This window comes from Ailuropoda melanoleuca, chromosome 12, assembly GCF_002007445.2.
Source record: "Ailuropoda melanoleuca isolate Jingjing chromosome 12, ASM200744v2, whole genome shotgun sequence".
NCBI classification, from domain to species: Eukaryota; Metazoa; Chordata; class Mammalia; order Carnivora; family Ursidae; genus Ailuropoda; species Ailuropoda melanoleuca.
Window position 1 is genome coordinate 30,381,194 of NC_048229.1, and position 20,536 is coordinate 30,401,729.

At 54.4% G+C, this 20,536-nt stretch overlaps 1 protein-coding gene across 6 annotated transcripts; it reads right to left on the minus strand.

Moving 5' to 3' along the window:
* Positions 1-3,353: 3,353 nt before the first annotated feature.
* Positions 3,354-19,637, minus strand: MED25 (mediator complex subunit 25). 6 transcript variants are annotated; one of them, XM_034637933.1, is made up of 18 exons: positions 19,356-19,630; positions 19,216-19,261; positions 18,648-18,772; positions 12,315-12,413; positions 11,843-11,963; positions 11,408-11,570; positions 11,150-11,280; positions 10,762-10,849; positions 10,476-10,669; positions 9,919-10,047; positions 9,449-9,534; positions 9,310-9,367; positions 9,059-9,166; positions 8,774-8,962; positions 8,349-8,420; positions 7,997-8,215; positions 7,489-7,669; positions 3,355-5,172 (listed from the first exon to the last, which is right to left on the minus strand). In XM_034637933.1, the coding sequence occupies exons 1-18, from the start codon at positions 19,487-19,489 to the stop codon at positions 4,928-4,930; spliced, it is 2,388 nt and encodes a 795-aa protein (XP_034493824.1). In that variant the 5' UTR covers positions 19,490-19,630; the 3' UTR covers positions 3,355-4,927. The 6 variants fall into 6 exon arrangements, with proteins under 6 accessions (XP_034493826.1, XP_034493828.1, XP_034493824.1 ...); XM_002917827.4 differs by lacking the exon at positions 3,355-5,172 and adding an exon at positions 6,880-7,012 and having other exon boundaries at positions 19,356-19,590; XM_034637935.1 differs by lacking the exon at positions 18,648-18,772 and having other exon boundaries at positions 3,354-5,172; positions 19,356-19,497.
* Between the last annotated feature and the right edge of the window lie 899 nt (positions 19,638-20,536).

Sequence of the window (20,536 nt, forward strand, 5' to 3'; positions counted from 1 at the left end):
TCATAGGATGCCTGGGTGGCTCAGTTGGTTAAGTGTCTGCCTTCGGCTCAGGTCATGATCCCGGAGTCCTGGGATCCAGCCCTGTATTGGGCTTCCTGCTCAGCAGGGAGCCTGTTTCTGCCTCCCCCTGCTCCTTCTCTCTCGCTCACTCTCTCTCAAATAAGTGTGTTTTTTTTTAAGATTGTATTTATTTATTTGACACACAGAGAGAAAGAGACAGCGAGAGAGGGAACACAAGCAGGGGGAGTGGGAGGCGCAGGCTCCCCACTAAACAGGAAGCCTGATGCTGGACTTGATCCTAGGACCCTGGGATCATGACCTGAGCCAAAGGCAGACGCTTCACTGACTGAGCCACTCAGGCACCCCTCAAATAAATTCTTTTAAAAAACAAATTTAATTTTTAAAGAAATACATCAAAACAAAATTGGCACACTCTTAAATCTTGATATTTTGCTCTCAAGAATGGATCCCACAAACACATATATAACAACACATATATGCTCCTTCCCTGGAGCATTTTTGATTTAAGTGAAAACCTGCACAGCTAACCAACTGCCACACACAGCGTGGCAAAGAGCTTCAAACACAGGTCGTGACTCCAACACCTCCTGGTATTACATCCCCATTATTACTCCTCAGCTTCAGTGTGGGCTGGGCCGACTGAGTTGCTGTCACCCACAAAATGTGGCCAAAGTGGTAGAATATCCCTTCCGTTGGGTTACAAAAAGACTGGCTTCCGTCTTGGCTGCCCCCTCATGTCCAAAGAAGCTGCCAGCCATGCTGTGAGCTGCACTATGAGGGGGCCCACGTGGTCAGAAACAGAGGGAGACTTCCGGCCAACAGCAAGGAACTGAGGCTCTGCATCCAGTCACCTGCGAGAACTGAAACCTGCCAGCAAGCCCATGAATGGGCTTGGAAGTGGGCCCGCTACTAGTTGAGCCTTCAGATGAGACTGCAGCCCCGGGCCACAGCTTGACTGCAGCCCGGACAGACCTTGAGCTGGAGGCAAGAGCTATGCTGACTTCTGACTCAGAGCCACCATGTGACAAATGCTTGCTGCATAAGTCCCCAGCTGGTGGGGGTCTGTTACACACTGACAAACAACTTCTAAAGACCGGATGCTGTGTGGAATTGGAATGGGGCCATTTAATGGGGCCACGTGCAAGGAAGGATATGGACAGGAGGCCACTACTTAAGTGGAAAAAAAACCACACAAGATAAACGGATCCCACCTATATGAAACATTTGAGACTATAAATGTCTCAGTAACCAAATGCATGTAAACCCAAGCACCAAACTGGTACATCTGCCTCTGGGGAAGAAAGTGGTTTGTTCAGTATTGTGTTTGGGGTGAGAGGAGAAAAGAGGTATGAAAGGGAACTCTTTATTCTATACCCTTCGGTGCCTTTTTGTCTTTTTTTTTTTTTTTAAAGATTTTATTTATTTATTCGACAGAGATAGAGACAGCCAGCGAGAGAGGGAACACAAGCAGGGGGAGTGGGAGAGGAAGAAGCAGGCTCACAGCAGAGGAGCCTGACGTGGGGCTCGATCCCATAACGCCGGGATCACGCCCTGAGACGAAGGCAGACGCTCAACCGTTGTGCCACCCAGGCGCCCCCGGTGCCTTTTTGTCTTTATGAAACTATAATCATGTGTGTAACTCAATACATGTTTAAGGTTAATTTAAAAATAAAAACACAAGATGGTGGGAAAATATGTGTTTTGTGTACCTTGAGACAAATATACCCTTTCTAGGTCTCATTTTCTGTTTTTCTTCATTATCAGTAACGGGTGGGCATTTTCTCTCACCCAAGACAGGTTCACAACAATGAATGTGTTGGTGTTTAAGCATATTTGCCCTAATCCCCCCCCCCCCCATTTTTTTTCCCCCTTCTCCCGCGTGGGGGANGCCAGTTGGGAGAATTCTCGAGAATTTCCTAGTCTTGTTTCCAGCTCTAGATATGTGGTCCCAAAGCAAACTGATCAAAAATGAAATGTTTCCAACAAGTTGCTCATTCAAATACGACCTTCATGGATTCTCTGGTGATCCTGACAAGTCGGCATGCACTTTTAGAAACAGGTTTGCTCACTACGCCAGCCTTCTAAGAGTGCGTTTGGCCAGAGAGGACAACAGGGGCTAAGAGCAGCTCTCCTGTGTGGAGGCCCATGCTGAGCCTGCCATGTGCTCAATCCTGCGGGGAAAGCTACTACTTGACATGGGGGAAACTGAGGCTCAGGGAGGCAGAAGGACCTGCCCAAAGCCACAGAGCTAATCGGTGCAGCAGCCGGAGTTTAACCTCTGCTGTTCTAAGTTTTTCACTATTTCTTTCTCCATTTAAGTAGCTTTAATAGTACCTTGAACTCAGAGAAAACCTTTCCCAAAACACGTGTTCCTGGTGTTGGCTGGTTCTAAGAGGCACATTAAGCACGTAGCCAATCGCCTTTAGCTGTAAGGACTGTGAAATGTGCAAGTGATTTCTAGATGTCTAGACATTTCTTCACTCTCTGGGCATTCTAGTAACCCTGGGGTTTCTTCTGCCTCGCCTCGTGAATACACACCGTGAGTACATCAGACCGGTCCCTTCAGTTCATCTACCTGGGTGCAGACAAACCAGCAACTGGAAACATTTCTTTTCAATCAATTTGTCCTGGACTCAAACCTGTGTTTTCTTGCTGGGCTATCTCCACCAGGTGGAAACAGCGCTGGCTGCTCTCCCTTTGTCTTCTCCTTGCAGATTTGATGATCGCTCTCGCCTCAGAAACACTCAGCTTCCAGAACACACTTGCCCAGTCCTCCTGCCTTCTGGCTCCCTGCCCAACCCGGATTTGTGGATCTATCTCAGGGCTGTCCTTGTCCCCGCGTCTTCTCCTTCTTCCAGAGGTCACAAAATGGCGGCCCGATGGCCTCGTCAGACCCACAAGCGGATTTTGTTTGGTCCTCACAGTGTTTTGTTGTTGTTGTTGCAATTTGAATGCCACTAGGTGGGGCAAGCACTCTGCAAGTTCGCCACAGTCCCCATCACTCCCTACTGTCTTACACCCGTCCGCTTCACGCATTTCCATCACCTGCCTGGTGCCTGAAGCCATCTGAGTTTTCAAAAGCCCCTGTTACACACACTGCCCAGGAAACATCACCCACTTTCCCTTCAACCACCTCCAGCATCTCCTGCTCCATCTTTTGTCTGCATGAGAGCCACCTAGGGAGCTCATTCAAAATGGTGATTCCCAGCCTCCCTCCTGCCCCCAGATTCCATTCAGCAGTGCCACGGCAGGGATGGTAAACTCAAATGCCTACAGGAGCCAGGCGGGCCACATAAATGAGTGAACTAGCCAGGCATGAGAAAAGTCGACGGCCAGAAATATAATCAAATTGTATCTTTACTGAACGATGGTGAATGCATGGAACAGAATACAAACATGTATGATACTGGAGTTTATATTTCAAATTCAAAATTGAAAAAATACAAATTGAAAAATAGAAATATTGAATTATTAAAATTTTTCTCTTTCATAATTCTTTTGCTCCTTTGACTTTGAAGCCAGAAGGCTGACCTCACCCACTTCCGCACCGAGAGGTCAGCGTCAGGCCTTGGATGTCACGGTAGGACGGGCAGTTTAGAACTCAACCTTGAATCCTTAACTGGGAATGGTTATTTAATCTGAATCAATTTTGTAATGGAAAACAGCTGTTTACAAGTGTGGGCGCCTCCAAACCCCGAGATTCAAGACAACTGCTGGAGACAGTTGTAGGGTTGTGTCTTCCAACGGCATCACAGTTAGGAACCAGCACTCTACCGCCCTGTAGTTCAGTAATTACTACTTGTGTCTGCATTCACACTATCAACAGTAACCGACGGAGGCAAACTGGACAGTGTTAGTTCATTTTCACAAAGTCTGGACGCAGAGAGCCTTTAGGGGAATTTGGTCTTGAACCCCACCAGCTGGGTGAATATGCTCCAGGCCATGTCTTTTGTTTCTGGAAACCAACTGCAGCAAAGGAACTATTCCCTGGCAGGGGCTTCCCATTTTTGCCAGGACTGGGCAAACACGATCATACATTCAAGTAGCTGTTTGTGAACATCTTTGCAGAGAACTAGTGTTCGGGGGGTGAGGGGGTTGTAACCTCGACCAAAAGTCCTTGATCAAACTTCTCAGGGGAAACAAGGTGTGGCCTTCACCTCACTGGAGATGAACCAAGTCAATGGATTTCAACAGTTCAGATCCCTTCCACATCATTGCGTGACGACCAGGTCACAGAACTTCTGTCAAACGCATCGGGTCAAGGTCACCATCCACCTGCCCGTGGTTAAAGCACAGCAGCGTGTTCAGGATGTCCGCGGTGTGTTCTGTGTACCTTCTGAACACAACTCAGTTCCTGGTGATTGAGGCAACAGGCTGACTTGAGTCCTGACCAAGTGTCACCTCCTGCGATTGAGGCGTCCTGACAAGGCCCCCTGTGACACAGATCATTAGGTTACCACAGTGGTCTGCAACTGGGCTTAGGAATTCTCGCCCGTCTGTGTATTTGTCAATACACACACAAAAAATAGCTCATCTCCCAGCGTCGGGCCTGCCTGGGCACAGTGTCACAGACTTCTTCGGTCGCATCGAAATTCTCCATACCACAAATAAATAAAGCTAACTGGGAGGTAAGAGTTCATGAGCAACGATAGAAAAGGCCACAATGGAGTTGACTCTTTCAAGCAACTGAACTTGTAAATCTTCTGGTTTTATCTTCAACTCGTGGCGCAATGCAAACGCCCATCAGGCCGAAAGGATAGTCTCAACAGGCGAGTGTCTCTGTCCAGGACCCGCCGTCCTTCTCCTTCACAAACTCGCCATCGGTGGAAGGCTTTAACGCCCAGGTCGTGCTTTCCTCGTTACTCGAACACCACTTCTCGGACCTGCTTTCTTTCCAAAGCAAACCCTACTGACACTTGAGGCCCTTTTTCAGTTCACTGAGTATCGCGTCTCGCATCTGTTCTGTGTACTGGTCGAAGCTCTTACTGTGCTTTGATTCGTAATGACGTCTCAGGTTGTATTCTTTCAACACAGATACGATTTTTTTGCATATTAAACACATAGGCATGCTCTTCACTTCCACAAAGAAATAGGCTCGCTCCCATTTTTCTCGAAACACGTGGCCCTCTCGGTCTCTCTTTCGTTTTGCCACTTTTGATAGAGACATGGGTACAAGAAAGATTTCACTTGCCTCTGAATGCTACCACAGGAACAACCACAGTGCAAGCCCAAAGGCAATGACCCTCTGCCTCGCGGTGAGGGAGCCAAACGGGAGTGGTGGGGACTGTGGCGAACCAGAGAGCACACGCCCCATCAAAAGGGGCAGCTCCAGCCCATTATTGCTAGGAGAAGGGCGGGCCCAGAGGTGCCAGAACTTCTGACGTGTCAGGAAAAGCCAAGGATGCAGATTGGGTGTGTGTCTGTGTGTGTCTGTATGTGTGAGTGTGTGTGTGTGCGCACACATGCAAATTATCCTGATTTTTACAACTAACTCGTTAGGAAAAAATGCTACATATGCTAACACAGGGAAGGCCAAACAAAACTCATCTGTAGAGTGGCCCACAGGCCACCAGATTGCAACCTCTCTCCTGAGACGGGGTCCAGGAGTCAGATGTTAACCAGCGTCCCAAACAATGTGGATGCTGGTGGTCCAGGCATGGACCACGCACTGAGCGATGCTAGTCTAGAGTCTGACAACAGATAACAAGCTCTCTGCCTCCAGGCTGGACCGTCCTTGCACTGCACATCGTGTCTGTATCCAGCTGCCCTCTAGACGTCTCCCTGAGGACATTCTTGCCTCGACACGCCCCAAACCTATCCCCTGCCATGTTTTCCATCTCAGGGACAACCCCACTGTCCACCCCGTCCAAAGCCCTGGAAGGTCCATCTCTGGGACCTGGGGCTGGCCTCTCCTCACGTGTGATCTTGTCCACTCTCGTGGCTCCAACAATCAAACATATGCCGTCTCCTAGGAACACATCCTGAACTCCCAACATGTGATCTATGGCTTGGACACTCCTTGGACCATTAACACTACCGGCTCCTTCCCCCAGTTTCCTCACTCAGAGAGGCTCCACTACCTACCAGCACCCAGGCCAGGAGCCAGGGGCCAGCTCTGACCCCACCCCTTCACCCCCAATTCCTTCACATGGCATGCCAAGTCCCCAGACTCAGCCCTCTTGCCCCCTTACTCGGTCCCAGCCTCCACCAGCCTCTCCCCTCCCCAGGCCACCACCCCAGCCTCTTCCCTGCATTCTTGGCCTTGCTTGCCCCGTTGCACTTGACAACCCAGAGGCCCTGCCAGCCAGTCAACCCAGACCTGCTCCTTGCACGTGGCTTCCCCTGGCTCTTCTGTGTCCTCAGGACAAACCTTGAGCCACTCAGTTTGGAACCCGAGCCTCCTCCCAACCTGGCACCTGCCCACCTCTCTGGGTCCCTCCTTCCTCATGCCAGACTTGCACTTCTGAACATCCCAAGCTCTCTACTGCCCTCACACATTCGCTTCTGCTGTTCCCACACCTAGATCACCACTTGCCTCCTTCCTTCTCGGCCTCGTCGACTCCCACTTCTCCTCCAAGACTGCTGAGCCCAGCTGGCTCAGAGGCCTCTCCCAGGTACCCAGCCTATCTCTGCAAGGGCACACGGTCCCGAGCTCTGCCTGCCTGCCTCCACATCCCACCCCCCGACCCCGGCCCAGAGCCAGGCTGCACCAGACTGCCTGACTCACTGCGGAGGCACTGGCGTCACCAGCCCAGAGCCTCAGGGACAGCTGCTGAAGCGAGAACAAGGACAGAGAGGTCTCCCCCCCAGGTCTCCTCCTGCCCAGTCCTGGGGGACGTCAGTGACGGGAGCCGGGGCGTGTGTTAAAAGGAACTTTATTGGGTGTCGGGGGTTCAGATGAGATCCATGAGGATGTCGTCCTCCATGACGCTGGGCTGCAGGCCCGGCTGGGGAACCGGGCCCCGGGGACCCCCGCTCAGCAGCATCTGACCTGGGGGGCAGTGGGGAAGGGACTGCATCTCCCAGTAGTCCCTGGGGCCCTGGAGGGCCCTGGGCCTGCTTCCTCCCTCTTCTTCTGGGAGCCCAAGGTAATGACTTTTCTAGGAAGCTCCAGGGGGACCCATCAGGGGCACCTTCTGGCCCCGTCTGGTCACAAATGTGTTGATTCCCATGAGCCTTTAGAAGCCCATCCCCCAAATTACTTCTCTGGCCCTAAGACTATTTCCCATCAACCCTGGGACACACAGGAAAGGAATCACAAAAAGATCTTGCCCCACTGGGTCTTGATCCCCTGGGTTGTATTTTCCAGGACCCCTCAGAGCCTCCCAAGAACCCTGGGGGAGGGGACCAGCTACCATTCTTGAATCCAGGACTTCACTTTCCAGGAGCCCTTGGTCTTGAGGCTCTAGCCCAGGGGCGGCTGGGACACTTAGTCCAGACCCCTGCCCTCCCCAGGGACCTTCTTACCTGGCAGTGGAGCTCTCGGGGGAAGCTGTGTGGTCCAGGACTGGGCAGGTGGTGGGTGCAGGAGAGGGGGCCCCAGCTGGGGTTGCCCCAGGCCCTGGTGTGGTGGGGGCAACAGTGCAGGAGCCCCTGGTGGCTGGAGGTGGTGGAGGGAAGCTTGGGGTGGGGGCACCCCCGTCTGGGGCTGGGAGAACAAAGAAAGTGGCTCAGAGCCCCCACCCCATCAAGCAGCCTCTAGCATAGAAGCTGCTCAGAGGACATCTCATCCAGTGGTTGCCGGGGGGGGGGGGATACTTTCTTCAAAGGAATCTTAGCAGAAACCCATGTAAGACAGACACAGGGGAGCCCGTCTGCCTGGAGCCCTTGGGGTCTGCCTGAAGCCCTTGGCAGGGCTCTATTCACACCCTCTGATCAAAGCCAACCTCCTTCCTCCCAAACAAAAGGACCAGAACCATCAGGGCCCAGGGCCCAGCCCCATGGCTCCCATTTGCCCTCCACCCCCAAATCTCACCGGAGGTGGGTTGAGGAGGAGACTTCGCAGTTGGGGGTTGGCCCCAGGGTTCTGAGGCCGAAGGATGGGTCCAGGAGGGGGAGGACCAGGGGCTGCTCCAGGAGGACCCTGGGGGGCACCTGGGGGGGCCTGGGCAGCACCTTGGGGCTGGGGCTGTCCTGAGGCTGCAGAGGCCCCCACGGTGCCCTGAGGCTGGGGCTGTGGTGGGCGGAGCTGGAGCTGGTGGGAAAAGATGGGGGTGAGGGACGAGGCAGATTCCCCGGACTCCCTGGCCTCCAAGGTCAGGTCAAAATGACAGTAACTTTGGGGGTCTCCCCCGCCCTGGCCCTGACCCCACCAGTCCTCTCCTCACCAGATTCTGTGAGGGTCTCGCCTGGTCCTCCAGAATGGGGCCCAGCCCAGGGGGTGCCTGCTGTGCCCCCATCTGTGTGGGACAGGGAGCAGGTCAGTGACTGGGGGTGGGAGTGGGGGTCCTGTGTTTGGGTGGGGGGAGCCTTCTGAACCCTGAAGGGGAACCTGTCGGGAGCTAGAACGTTCTTTGGGGGTGGGTGTCTGGGAAGTAAACCTTCCTTTCCCAAGTCCCCAAGAGGGGGCTGTGTCTCTGAGATTCAATGCAGCACTGAAAGAGGTACAAAGATCACAAGAAAATGTGGGGAAGGGACTGAACCCAGGTGGCCACGTCTCAGCCCAGGAGGGATGCTGGGGATCTGGCCACAAGCTCCAGGGCCCAGGCGGGCAGGGGTGGGTGCTGGGGGGAGGGAGGCCCCAGTCACTCACCCCACGCTGCTGCTCCAGCTTCTGCTGCTGGACTTGCTTGTGGTTGGTGATGACCTGCCGGATGCCGTTGACGAAGCCGCTCTGGTCGTAGGGGATGAGGCCCATGAAGATCTTCTTCTTGGACGAGTACAGGAGCATGAGCACGCGCACCTCGCAGGGGGCAGTGTGTGGGAAGTGCACGCAACCGGCCTGGCGGAGGACGCACACCAGTCACCCCTGAGGAGGAGGAGGAGGGGGCACCCAGCCCTCCCGGTTCTAGAAGGTCCCGCCCTGCCCCAGACTCACAAAGCCGTTGCCCATGATGCGGTAGAGGCCTTTCAGGGACTCCAGGTCCTTGTTGGTGAAATGGAACTGCACCATCCTCGAGTTCCGGAACAAAGGGCCCAGGGTGGTCTGCGGGAGACACACAGCCGGCATGCGGGGTGGGGAAGTGAGCAGCAGGGAGCCCAAGTGGGCACGGGACAGGGAAGGGACGAGGGAAGAGAACGGGACAAGCCGACCAGGAGGGGCAGGCGGTGCTCCCTCGAGCCACTCACCAGCAGCTGCTGCGGGATGAGCTGCATGATCAGCTTCTGGGGCCACTGCTCTGTCTTCCTGGGGGCCACGGGGGGAGAGGCGTCAGGAGGGTGCAAGCCCAGGTCCACCCAGCCCCCAGCCCTACAGTCAGTCACCTACAGGTTCTCGCCGTGATTCACATAGACCTGGCAAGGCAGCGATCGCGTCAGCTTGGTGTTGGCGTCCACAGACGCAGGTTTGGGCTTCTGAGTAGAAAAGCAGCACATGTCACGGCGAAAAAGGCCCTGAAGCCCGGTCGCCTCAACCTCTCCCGTTCTACCCTGGGAGCCCCGTAGCTCAGGATTTCCCCCAGCTTAAGTCCCACGAGCCCTGCGCCCCTCCTCCAGACCAGCGGTCCCGCAACCTCTGTCCCCTCCCTGCCATGATCCCCTGAACCCCCGTCACACCCCGAATCTGAGACTTTTCAGTGCTTCACTCGAAACACAATTCTTACTACCTCCCTAATCCCAAACTCAAGGCTTCCTTGAGACTCTCCTTAGGACCACAAGTGCCACAGCCCCACAGGGACCCTGGCCCAGCCACACATCCTAACAGGCCATGAGAACCACATGGCTCCTCGAGCTACTCACCTCCTGCCACTCGAGGACCCCGCTCCAGGCCAGGAGTTTGTTGGAGACCGACTGCTGCCCCCCGAGGGCCGGGGCCCCTAGCTGGGCCGGGGAAGGGCCGCTCACCCCGCCTGGGGCCACCGTGCCCGCCTGCCAGAGGGGAGCAAGGAGGGCAGTGGAGCAGGGTCAGACCACCTCCTGGGAGGGGTGTCCCGAGAGAGAGGCAGACCGGCAGGAAGAACAGAACGCAGGTTCCTGTCTCAACACCACTTGTCTGTGCCTGGCACCATAAATGCTCTGACTCCACAGGATCTGAGCACTCTAAGGACCCATGACGCCCCGACTCCCAGGATCCCTTGGACTCCTCTGAATAGTTCTCCCCCGCTAGGAGCCAAAGCCCCACCATTCTGCCCCCAGACCCTCTGGTCTCAGTCGTGACATAAGCTCCATGAACCCCTCAGGACCCAGGACAACAAGACCCATGCACCCTTACACCTTTAGGAAGGCAAATTGCTTGGCCTCTGCTCTATGAGCAGCAGGAAGGAGTAGAGCAGCGGGGTGGGTGTTCCAGCACCTACCATGGACGGTGCCCCAGGTTGTGCGGGGGGGGCCAGGCCTGGGCCAGGAGCCACGGTGGAGACCAGGCTGGGCTGGGAAGCAGGGGGTGCCTTGGGGGCGCCAGGGGGCCCTGGGGGTAGTGGTGGGGCCGGTGCCTGGCTGAAGGGGGGACCTACTCCTGGAGCAGCTTGCTGGAGAGGGTTAATGGGTGAGACTGTGGGAGAGAACAAGAAAAGAGGTGGGGACAGATGTGTAGAGAGGCCTGGATGACCCCAGCCCACCCCATATCCCCACCTCGGGACTCACAGCGTGGGCCCAGCCCAGCCTTCTGGTTCTTGGCGGCTTCCACTGCATTCTGGGCCGCCACTTGAGCTGCACTCAGGTTCCCAGGGACCTGGGAGTGGAATGTGATGTGGACCGCGCATCCCAGGCCGGGTGTCCCATGGGGTCACACCACCATGCCCATCCAAAGCACAGCTATCCTGGCCGTGACATCATAGCAGGATGACTCCCATCACACCACAACCCTCCACGGGGATGAGATTCTCTGGCCCCAAGAGTCCCACCCACCCTAGGGTCCCAGTGGAGACTCCCCATCACCCCACAAGCCCCGACATCCAGTTAGGTCTCTCCCAAGAAGCCAGAGCTCCCATAAGACCCCAGAAGCATGTCCCCTTCCTGACCACATCCATACCTGATACTGCTGGGGGACGGGGGGCAGAGGCTGCTGGGGGGCTGCTGAGAGTGAGGCGCCCGAGGGTGGAGCTGGAGGCAGGGGGACAGGCTGCTTTGGCTGGAGGGGGCCTGGGGCTGAACCACCCCCAACTGAGAGCGAAGGATGGACGATGGAGCCCCGTGCGAAGGGGTTTGAGACAGGGGAGAGAAATCCAAGTCAGAGAGAGAGGAGGGGGGGACGCCCCCCATTGCTCCACTGTTGGCACTCGGGCCTCACCCGGCAGCACGAGCCCCCGCACCAGCACCATGTGCCGGGGGTCCTGGCTCACGTCTGTTGGTGGCTGCAGCGGCTCCAGCAAGGCCGGGGGAGCTGCCTTCTCAAACAGAAGCCTCAGGGCAGGCAGCTTCCGGGGAGACACTATGGAGAAGTGGATCCCTTGCTGCAGGACAAGAGAGGAGCAGTCATGGTGGGGCCATCGGGGCTGATCCCCAGGCTACCACACCCGCTGGGGCATAAAGCAAAATTCCCACCAGGCTTTGAGAAAAGTGACCCTGAGACCTGTATTAGCTGCCCCAGGGGATTCTGGGTTATAGTTCTTCCAAAAGGAGTTAGCAGAGCTGGTCACAACTCAGGAGTCCAGGTCCCAGCCCCCTCCTCCCTGAGCCCTGGGAGTCCAGCCCCAGACCCTCCCTCCGACTCAAGAGTCCTCACCTCCCCTATCTTCTGCACGAGACTCTCTGTCGTGTACCCAGAGTATGTGGTGCTCTCGACAGCAGGGAGCAGGTACGGGGGCGAGTTACAGATAAGGAGGCAGACACGGTGTGTCTGGCCGCTGCCAGGGAGAAGGAAAGACGTGGAGCAGGTAACAACAAGTAGTCCGCCCCACAGGAAGTCAGGAGTAACAGCCCCATTTTACAGCTGAGAACACTGAGGCCCAACGAGGTTCCCGACTCCAAGCTGCCCAGCAGGTAGGGAAAGCAGGAGGCAGACCCAGAGCAGGCTCCTCTTCCCAGTGAGGACACCCAGACCAGGCACTGGCCAGGGGCACCTCCTGCCTCCCGCCCGGAGCGCTCCGGGCTAGAGCCCACCCACTTCCCCGGCATGAGGCAGTGGGCAGACTCCTGCAGCAGACAGAGCCAGGTGGAAAGAGACACGGGGGGCCCCACAGGCCAGGCACACTCACATCTGCTCCCGCATCTTCTTGAAGTCATCGAAGAGCTGCAGGGCTGTGCTGAGGCCTTCTGCGATGAGGCTGCAACTCTCACCACCCCCGCCCATGAACCTGCAGGGGGTGAGGCTGTCAGCCCCCGGGTCCCCTGTGGCACCCAGGGCCGCCACCTCCCAGCCCCCAGGCCACAGCTGAGAGCCTGAGCCCACCCTCCTCCCCACACTCTACCGTGCACCTGGGCACAGGGACACTATCAAGTTTCCTGCTCTATCCCCAGCGCTGTCACAGAACCAGGCCTAGTGACAAGGGCTGTTTGTCATCTCTGACGGAGTCCCTCTGGCCAGAGGTCCTGCCAGAGCACGGAACAGGGAAAGGTCCAGGACACCTGGCCTATGATCTCAAACTGTGTCCCCATCCCTGCACACCTCCCCTCAGGGCTGGCTGTTCCACCTTTAAAGCCAGCCCTGGCCTCAGCCCACCCTCCCAGCTCAATATGGGGGCCTCCTCTGTCCCCCCAGTGTCAAGGGTTGAATTATATCCCCATCCCCAAGAGATGTTGAAGGTCCTAACCCCCGATAATCCCAGAACGTGACCTTATTTGGAAATGGGATATTTACAGAGGTAAGGAGACTACACTGAGGTCACGGCGGGGGGGGGGGGGGGGAANTCCAATATGACCCATGTCAAAACAGGGAAATGTAGATACAGAGACAGACATGCTCAGAAGGAAGACAACGTAGAGACAGAGAAAAGAACGCCATATGGAGATTGGAGTGACACTACCACAGGCCAAGGATGGTCTGGGGACACCAGAAGCTGGAAGAGACACGGATCTTCCCCCACAGGCTCCAGAGGGAGCATGGCCCTGCCCACACCTTGATCCTGGGCTCCCGGATCCTAAACTGTTGAGTCACTGGTCTAAGCCAACCAGTTTTCCTTTTTTTTTTTTTTTTAAGATTTTATTTATCTATTTGAGAGAGTGAGCGAGCACGCGCACAAGCAGGAGGAGGGGCAGAGGGTGAGGGAGAAACAGGCTCCCGGATGAGTGTGGAGCCAACACAGGCTCAATCCCAGGACCCTGAGATCATGATCTGAGCAGAAGTCAGACGCTTAGGGGCTCCTGGGTGGCACAGCGGTTAAGTGTCTGCCTTCGGCTCAGGGCGTGATCCCGGCGTTGTGGAATCGAGCCCCACATCAGGCTCCTCTGCTATGAGCCTGCTTCTTCCTCTCCCACTCCCCCTGCTTGTGTTCCCTCTCTCGCTGGCTGTCTCTATCTCTGTTGAATAAATAAATAAAATCTTTCAAAAAAAAAAAAAAAGTCAGACGCTTAACCGACTGAGTCAACCAGGCGCCCCTAAGCCAACCAGTTACTACGTCACTTCGGCAGCCCCTGGAAACTCATATGCAGACTCAGGTTTCTCTTCCATCTGACGTGCAGACAGGTCACCAGTGACCACCCCATGTGGGGCGTGGCATGGGGACAGCCACTACAGGAGCGCAGCTGCTGTCACGACGATTCTTCAGGTCAAATAGTTGTGAGGCTGACTCTCAGCCACAGGTGCAGTGTGCAGACTGGGTCCCTCTCTGGGAGCTTTGAAGGCCCTGTCGCCTCAGGAAATGTGTGTTAAAAAACGAATGGCTAAAGGTTTGGGGCGGGTTCAGTCAGTAGAGCATGCAACTCTTGATCTTGGGGTCAGAGTTCGAGACCCATGTGTGGCATGGCGTTTACATACATACACACGTACGTACATACGTAACAAAGGGCTGCCAATCCAACTATGGCCCAGGCTCTGGGCCCCTCCGTGCCCCAGGCTCTGCCCACCTTCCTGGTCCATCCTCCTCTGGGCATAAGTCGTCCAGAAAGTTTCATGTGTCCCTGTCTCCGTGATCTGCCACATAACCAGTCTTCTGCCTGTGCTGTTTGCCATGACCACACACACCCCTCTTCTGGCCCAGGAGGAAAATCCCTGCTTATCTATACTATGACCCCCCCTCAACCCCAGCCTAGTGTCCCCTCCTCCGGGAAGCCTGCCTCAGCAGCCACCTGATTTTAGGGCCCACCCTCAATCATATCACATGTCACCAGATACCGTAATTGTCAAGCTTCCCTCCACAGCGCCCCTGACTCCCAGAGCCAGGGCAGCCTGCAGCGAGAGGGACCAAATGGTCAGTCCGAGGCATCTCCAGCTAGTGTCCAAGGTGCTCGAGGACACACAGGGCCTCCTGGACAAGTGAGCCACGGCAGCTCGACCCCTCTGCTCCCTTCCCAAGTTCTTATGCCAATTCTTAGTTGTGGGCTCTCTCCCTCTAGGCCCTGTGGGCCCCACTGCTGCTCCTTACCCCCACCCCCTGCTCCCAGCCCTCCTCTTCCTTACCACCGAGACTCTGTTCCCACAAGAACTTGAAGGCCAGAGTTGCAGGCCAGATCCCAGTGAATGAACTGACCCTGCATCCACCCTGCCAGGACCTTCTATTCCCGAATAAATCAAACCACTATTTTCATGAGCCTTTTTGAGCCAAAAGTGTCCTGGCCCAAGGCTGGGGGGGGGGGAGTGGGGGGTTGGAGCAGATACAGAGCAACTGCTTCATGTGTGCAGGTCTCCTTTTAGGGGCATGAAAATGTTTTGGGACCGTGTGATTGCACAGTGTAAACACACTAAATGCCACTGAATTGTTCACTTCAAAATTCACCTCTGTTATGTGAACTTTACCTCAATTAAAAAAAGCAATTTATGAGGGAAAGTGTGATCGACCAATCACTTTGAGATCCTGAACCTTGCTTTTTCCTTCCAGAGCGGAGGCCGTCTGTTAGGCGTTCAGAGAGATATGTAACATGTATTTTGTCCGGGAAATGAGAAAACATTTGAAAAATGGGGAGCAGAAATAAAATCTGGCCAGCTTCAAAATGTTCTGAATACCACAGAATTTACGATAAGCCTTAATTCCAAATGAACCCCTCAATGATGCAAACGTGAAGATGAAAGTGGCCCAGTGCCACAGGTGGGCTCGGACTCTTACTGCTTCCCCGGTCTCTTGCTGATGCCATTACCCCCCACACACCCTGCCAGTCTTCACGGCCCACTCTCAGGTAATGAGCCCTTGGAGGCCCCCATAGGTACTGGTCAAATTGAGTCACTGTGAACAGCGACCAGGCTTGACCCACCTGGTTGGTTGCCCTGCTGTGGACACAAGCTCCAAGAGGGCCAGGACCTGGCCTGGCTTATGTTCCCAATTCCTCAGGGCCCAGGACAGTCTGCTCCACAAACATTTGTTGAAGGACTGAAGGAATGAACGAACAGACGGTCACAGTGCTAGGGAGAACACACTCAGGGCTCCTTTTCTGCCTACCCTATTATTTCTGATTCTGGGTCACTTGCTGTAGGGAGGAGGGGGAAAAAAACCTGGCCCTCTTGAAAGAAAGGAAATGGAGCATCAGAAAGAAATCTTCCCGGGGCGCCTGGGTGGCACAGCGGTTAAGCGTCTGCCTTTGGCTCAGGGCGTGATCCCGGCGTTATGGGATCGAGCCCCACATCAGGCTTCTCCGCTATGAGCCTGCTTCTTCCTCTCCCACTCCCCCTGCTTGTGCTCCCTCTCTCGCTGGCTGTCTCTATCTCTGTCGAATAAATAAATAAAATCTTTAAAAAGAAAAAAAAAAAAAGAAAGAAAGAAATCTTCCCAAAGCAAGGACGTTTCAAAAATCACACTGCATGCTTTGTTCCTTAAGTTACAGATGTTCCGGGAGAAGATAAGATTTCTTCCCCGAGTGCGAACAAAATCCACAGACTTTGTGATCTCTGTGCTGGACCACCCGGCAACGTCACAGAAAGTGAATTTAGATGGTTACACAGGACTTGGTACAACAAAGACCACTGCCAACGTTTATTAGCTGATTGGGAGGATTCCGCAGTGAGCACACAACCTACAAAGCTTTTACATTTGGCTAAAGGTACAGTGTATTCTAAGCTGATTAAGGAGGAGGTGTGGGTATGTGCTGAATGTGCTCAGAAAGCATTTCCCACTTATCTTGCACATGCTTTGGAAAGACTTATTTACTTACCAATTTTTAAGATTTTTTTTAAAGTTTTTATTTATTTAAGTTCTTTCTACACCCATCGTGGGGCTCGAACTCACAACCCCGAAATCAAGAGTCGCATGCTCTCCTGACTGAGCCAGCCAGGTGCCCCTGGAAAGTTTTAAATAAGAGGGCTTAACTGCTTGTCCTGACATGTCAACACCCACCAGAAGGTTTGGTTTCTTGGTGATTATCTTCTCCATGGCTTTCACTCATTTATTTACCATCAAGGTCTCCTGAGGCCCTTTGGGTGCCAGGCCCCAGCTGGAAACAAAAAAGCAGAAGAACACCAGGGACCTAGACATTCACAGTCCATAGGCATGGGGCTGTGACAGGGGAATAGCTCAGAGTGCCAGGGGCAGAGAAGGGAGTGACTGGCTGTTTGCCAGCGTCAGGGAAGGGACTTCGGAGTTGGGTCTTGCAGCTTGTAGTTCACCAGGAAGAATCAGTGTATAAAGTGCATCCGAGCGTTCATTCACATACTCTCTCATTCCGCACAGTTCTCCTTAGGCCTCCCTGGTGCCAGACCCTGTGCTCAGTGCTGGGCACTTGATGGACATCACACTTGAACTTGGGCCTCAAAGAGCCCCCACTTACCATTACTCATGTACTCAAGTACTATCCTAGTACTTCTCAGCTGGGGTGGATTTTGTCCCCCCAACTCCCCATCCCAGGGGACACTTGACAATGTCTGGAGACATTTTTGTGTGTCACAGCTTGGAGGTGGCTCCTGGCATGGGGTGGCTAGAAGCCAGGGAGACTACTGAACATCCGGCAGTGCACAGGACAGCCCCCCACAACAGTGAACTTTTTGGCCCAAAGCGTCAACAGTACTGAGGTTGGGAAATCCTACTCTGTCCTGACTACTAGCTCTAATGACCATGAGGGGTCAAACTTGGGTGTCAACTTCCCAGTGAACGTGCAGCACCCAGTCCAGCATGGACAGCCTGGAACTAAGCAGGCACTCAGCAAACACTTGCTGCACGAACGCATGAAGAGAACAACAGCCATGAACCGGTGCTGTGTAGTGAACTCTAACCACAGACCAGACCCTGCACTAGGCAGGATGAAGGCACCACATGAAGATGAGCTCCTGTGAGCCTCCCAAGAGCACCAGAGATCCGGACCACCATTATCCATTCACAAACCAAGAGCCCGAGACGTGAAACAACAGCGAACACTAACACAGCACTTAATACATGCCAGGTGCTGTTTTAAGTAGTCACCAGTTCACTTAATTCCCAAAAAATGCCCATGCAGTCATGGTAGCCCGGCCCCCCAGTGATTCCCACCTCCTGGTATTCACACCCTTGGCATTCATCTCCCCTCACGCTCCTCGCACTGAACAGGACTGACTTCTAGACCAAACAGAATATGGCAGAGGTCATGCCGTGTAACTTCCAAAACTTGATCATAAAAACCCTCGTAGCCTCCTCTTTGCTCTTTCTGTTGTGTTGCCTCGTCTGAGATAAGCCAGCTGCCACGTTAGGAGGACACTCCGCAGCCAGAGTGAGCCACCTTGAAAACGAATAGGCCAGTCCCTTGGATGACTGCAACATGACATAACCCTGAGCTAGAACCATCCAGTTATGCCAGTCCTGAATTCCTTACTCACAGAGATGACATGAAATAATCAACGTTTATTATCCTGAGCCACTAAGTCTTGGGATAATCTGTTATGCAACAGAGAATAAATAATACAATAAATAAATAAGTACTACAACATCCCCCCTTTAAAGGGATAGGAGATAAGCTACATGAGGCACAAAGGGAGCAGGGACTCCTGGGTCTGGGAGTTCTGTTGTGGTTTGGCTGTGATTTGACCGCAGGCTGTTTGCACCCTGCACTGAGCCTGCAAAGGGAACATTCCAAATCCCATCCAAAGCACAGAGGGATCTATCCTGGCCTAGGCCCCACCCCCCATGCACTCAGGCCTCAAGGGGCCCATCTGAAAAAGGAAGACTGGAGTACAGATGAGAAACAGCCGGCAGGATGTGGAGAATCAGGCAGAATGTGGAGAACCTCACAGTACCAGTCGCTGGAGCTCAACAGGCCTCCCATACTGGGAAGATTTTTCTACTTCCACAGGGATGGCAAAACTGCTGAGCACACAGAACCCACCACTGAAGTGATTTATGGACAAAAACAATCCCTCTCAGCCCTTTCAGTCACCCAGTGTGAGGGATGGTTCCTGAAGCTCAAACCAAGCTGCCATCCGTTCATGGTCCCTCACAGGGCCCCCCAACCCACCCGAGCACAAAAAAAAAAAAGCTCACTTAATGCCATCGAGCCAGGTGACAAACTCATAGGCGCTGCTGGTGGGAGCGTGACACTGTACGTAGGACTCGGGAGCGCAGTCCACCGTGTTGAACACCACGAGGCTGTACTGGGTCCCCCCATACTGGGAGGAGAGGACAGAGGAACTTTTCATCTGGGACGCCAGTCCAGCTCCCTCCTCCCTCAGACCCAGGAGTCCGTCCCCAGCTCCCTCCTCCCTCAGACCAGGAGTCCGGTCTCCATTCCCAACTTTCTCAGACCCGGGAGTCCCGTCCCCGGATCCCTTCTCCCTCAGACCAGGAGTCTGGTCTCCGGTTCCAACTCTCTCAGACCCAGGAGTCCCGTCCCCGGCTCCCTTCTCCCTCAGACCAGGAGTCCGGTCTCCATTTCCAACTCTCTGACCCAGGAGTCCCGTCCCCGGCTCCCTTCTCCCTCAGACCAGGAGTCCGGTCTCCATTTCCAACTCTCTCAGACCCGGGAGTCCCGTCCCCGGCTCCCTCCTCCCTCAGACCCGGGAGTCCCGTCCCCGGCCCCTCCTCCCTCAGACCCAGGAGTCCCAAGACTCACGTCTCCCCCGAAGTCCGTCTCGGCAGGAGGACCACCATTAAAATACCTGTGAGGGTCGGAGGTAAAAGGTCGGGGTCAGGCAAGAGACTGGAAAACTAGAGTCGGCGGGCCGAATTGGAAGTCGCGGAATCGGCACTCACTCGATGGCCGGAAGCAGGTAGTGCTTGCGCAGCCCTTCAAAGTAAGGCCCCAGGTTGGCTGTGCCCTCAATCACAAACACCACGTCAGCCACGAGGCCCCCGGCACGGGCCGGGCCCTCCGACCCGGGGACCATGCCCCGCGCAGCAGCCGCCACCGCCGCCACCGCCGCCGCCGCCGCAGCCGCTGCGGGATGAGCGGAAGTGCGCCTGCGCTGCGCGGACACCGGCGCCAGACGTTTTAGCGCCGCTGCTTGACGCGCCTGCGGCCATGTTTGTGCGGGGCACGCAAGGCGCGTTGGTTCTATGTCCATCCACGTTCGTACCCACCGTGTGCAGATTAAGAGCATAGCGAACCCCTTCGCGGGCCTGACGGGGAGGATTGAATTATTGTCAGGACTGTGGAATGACATATATCGAGAGAGGAGCAGCTGGCCGCCATCTTTGAGCGAGGCGCTAGTTCTGACTCTGGTCTTAACGGGAGGGCCAGGAGACCTGGTTGCTATGCAACGCATATGCTGCCCTAGTTTTCTATCGGAGAGATTAGGTTTCTAGTTAAATTTTTTCTGGCGCGGGGAGATGGGGGGAGGGTTGTGTGAAGAGTCCAATCACATCCTCTGAAATAGGTTACTAGGCAACGCTCGAGGTTGCAGTCCACTTGGAGGGGAGTGCAGCTGTTCTTCCCCCTCAAAGAAGCCGAATTCCAACCCAAGTGGCGGTTGCTAGGCAACACCTGATTGTTGTTTTCTGGGAGAGCGGCCAGAAACTGGCCTAGAACATAAAGACATTCCAGGTGGATTGAACATGTAAATGCAACAAATGAAACCTTAAAAATAGCTGAAGGAATAAAGAAATACACTGTACAATCCTGAAGCCTGGAAAAGGAGTTTATCATCACGACAAAGCCAGAAAATGTAAAATATTGATCAATGTGTCCAAGACTCCATAAACCGAGTTGGAAAAAAATTACGATAAACTGGGAAAGTCATTTGTAACATATATGTTGACTGAAATTTACTACACAAGTACATGTTACTCATCAAAAAAAAAAACTTAGGGAAATAGAAATTATATATATATATAATTTATTAAAGATTTTATTTATTTATTTGACAGAGACAGCCAGCGAGAGAAGGAACACAAGCAAGGGGAGTGGGAGAGGAAGAAGCAGGCTCCCAGCGGAG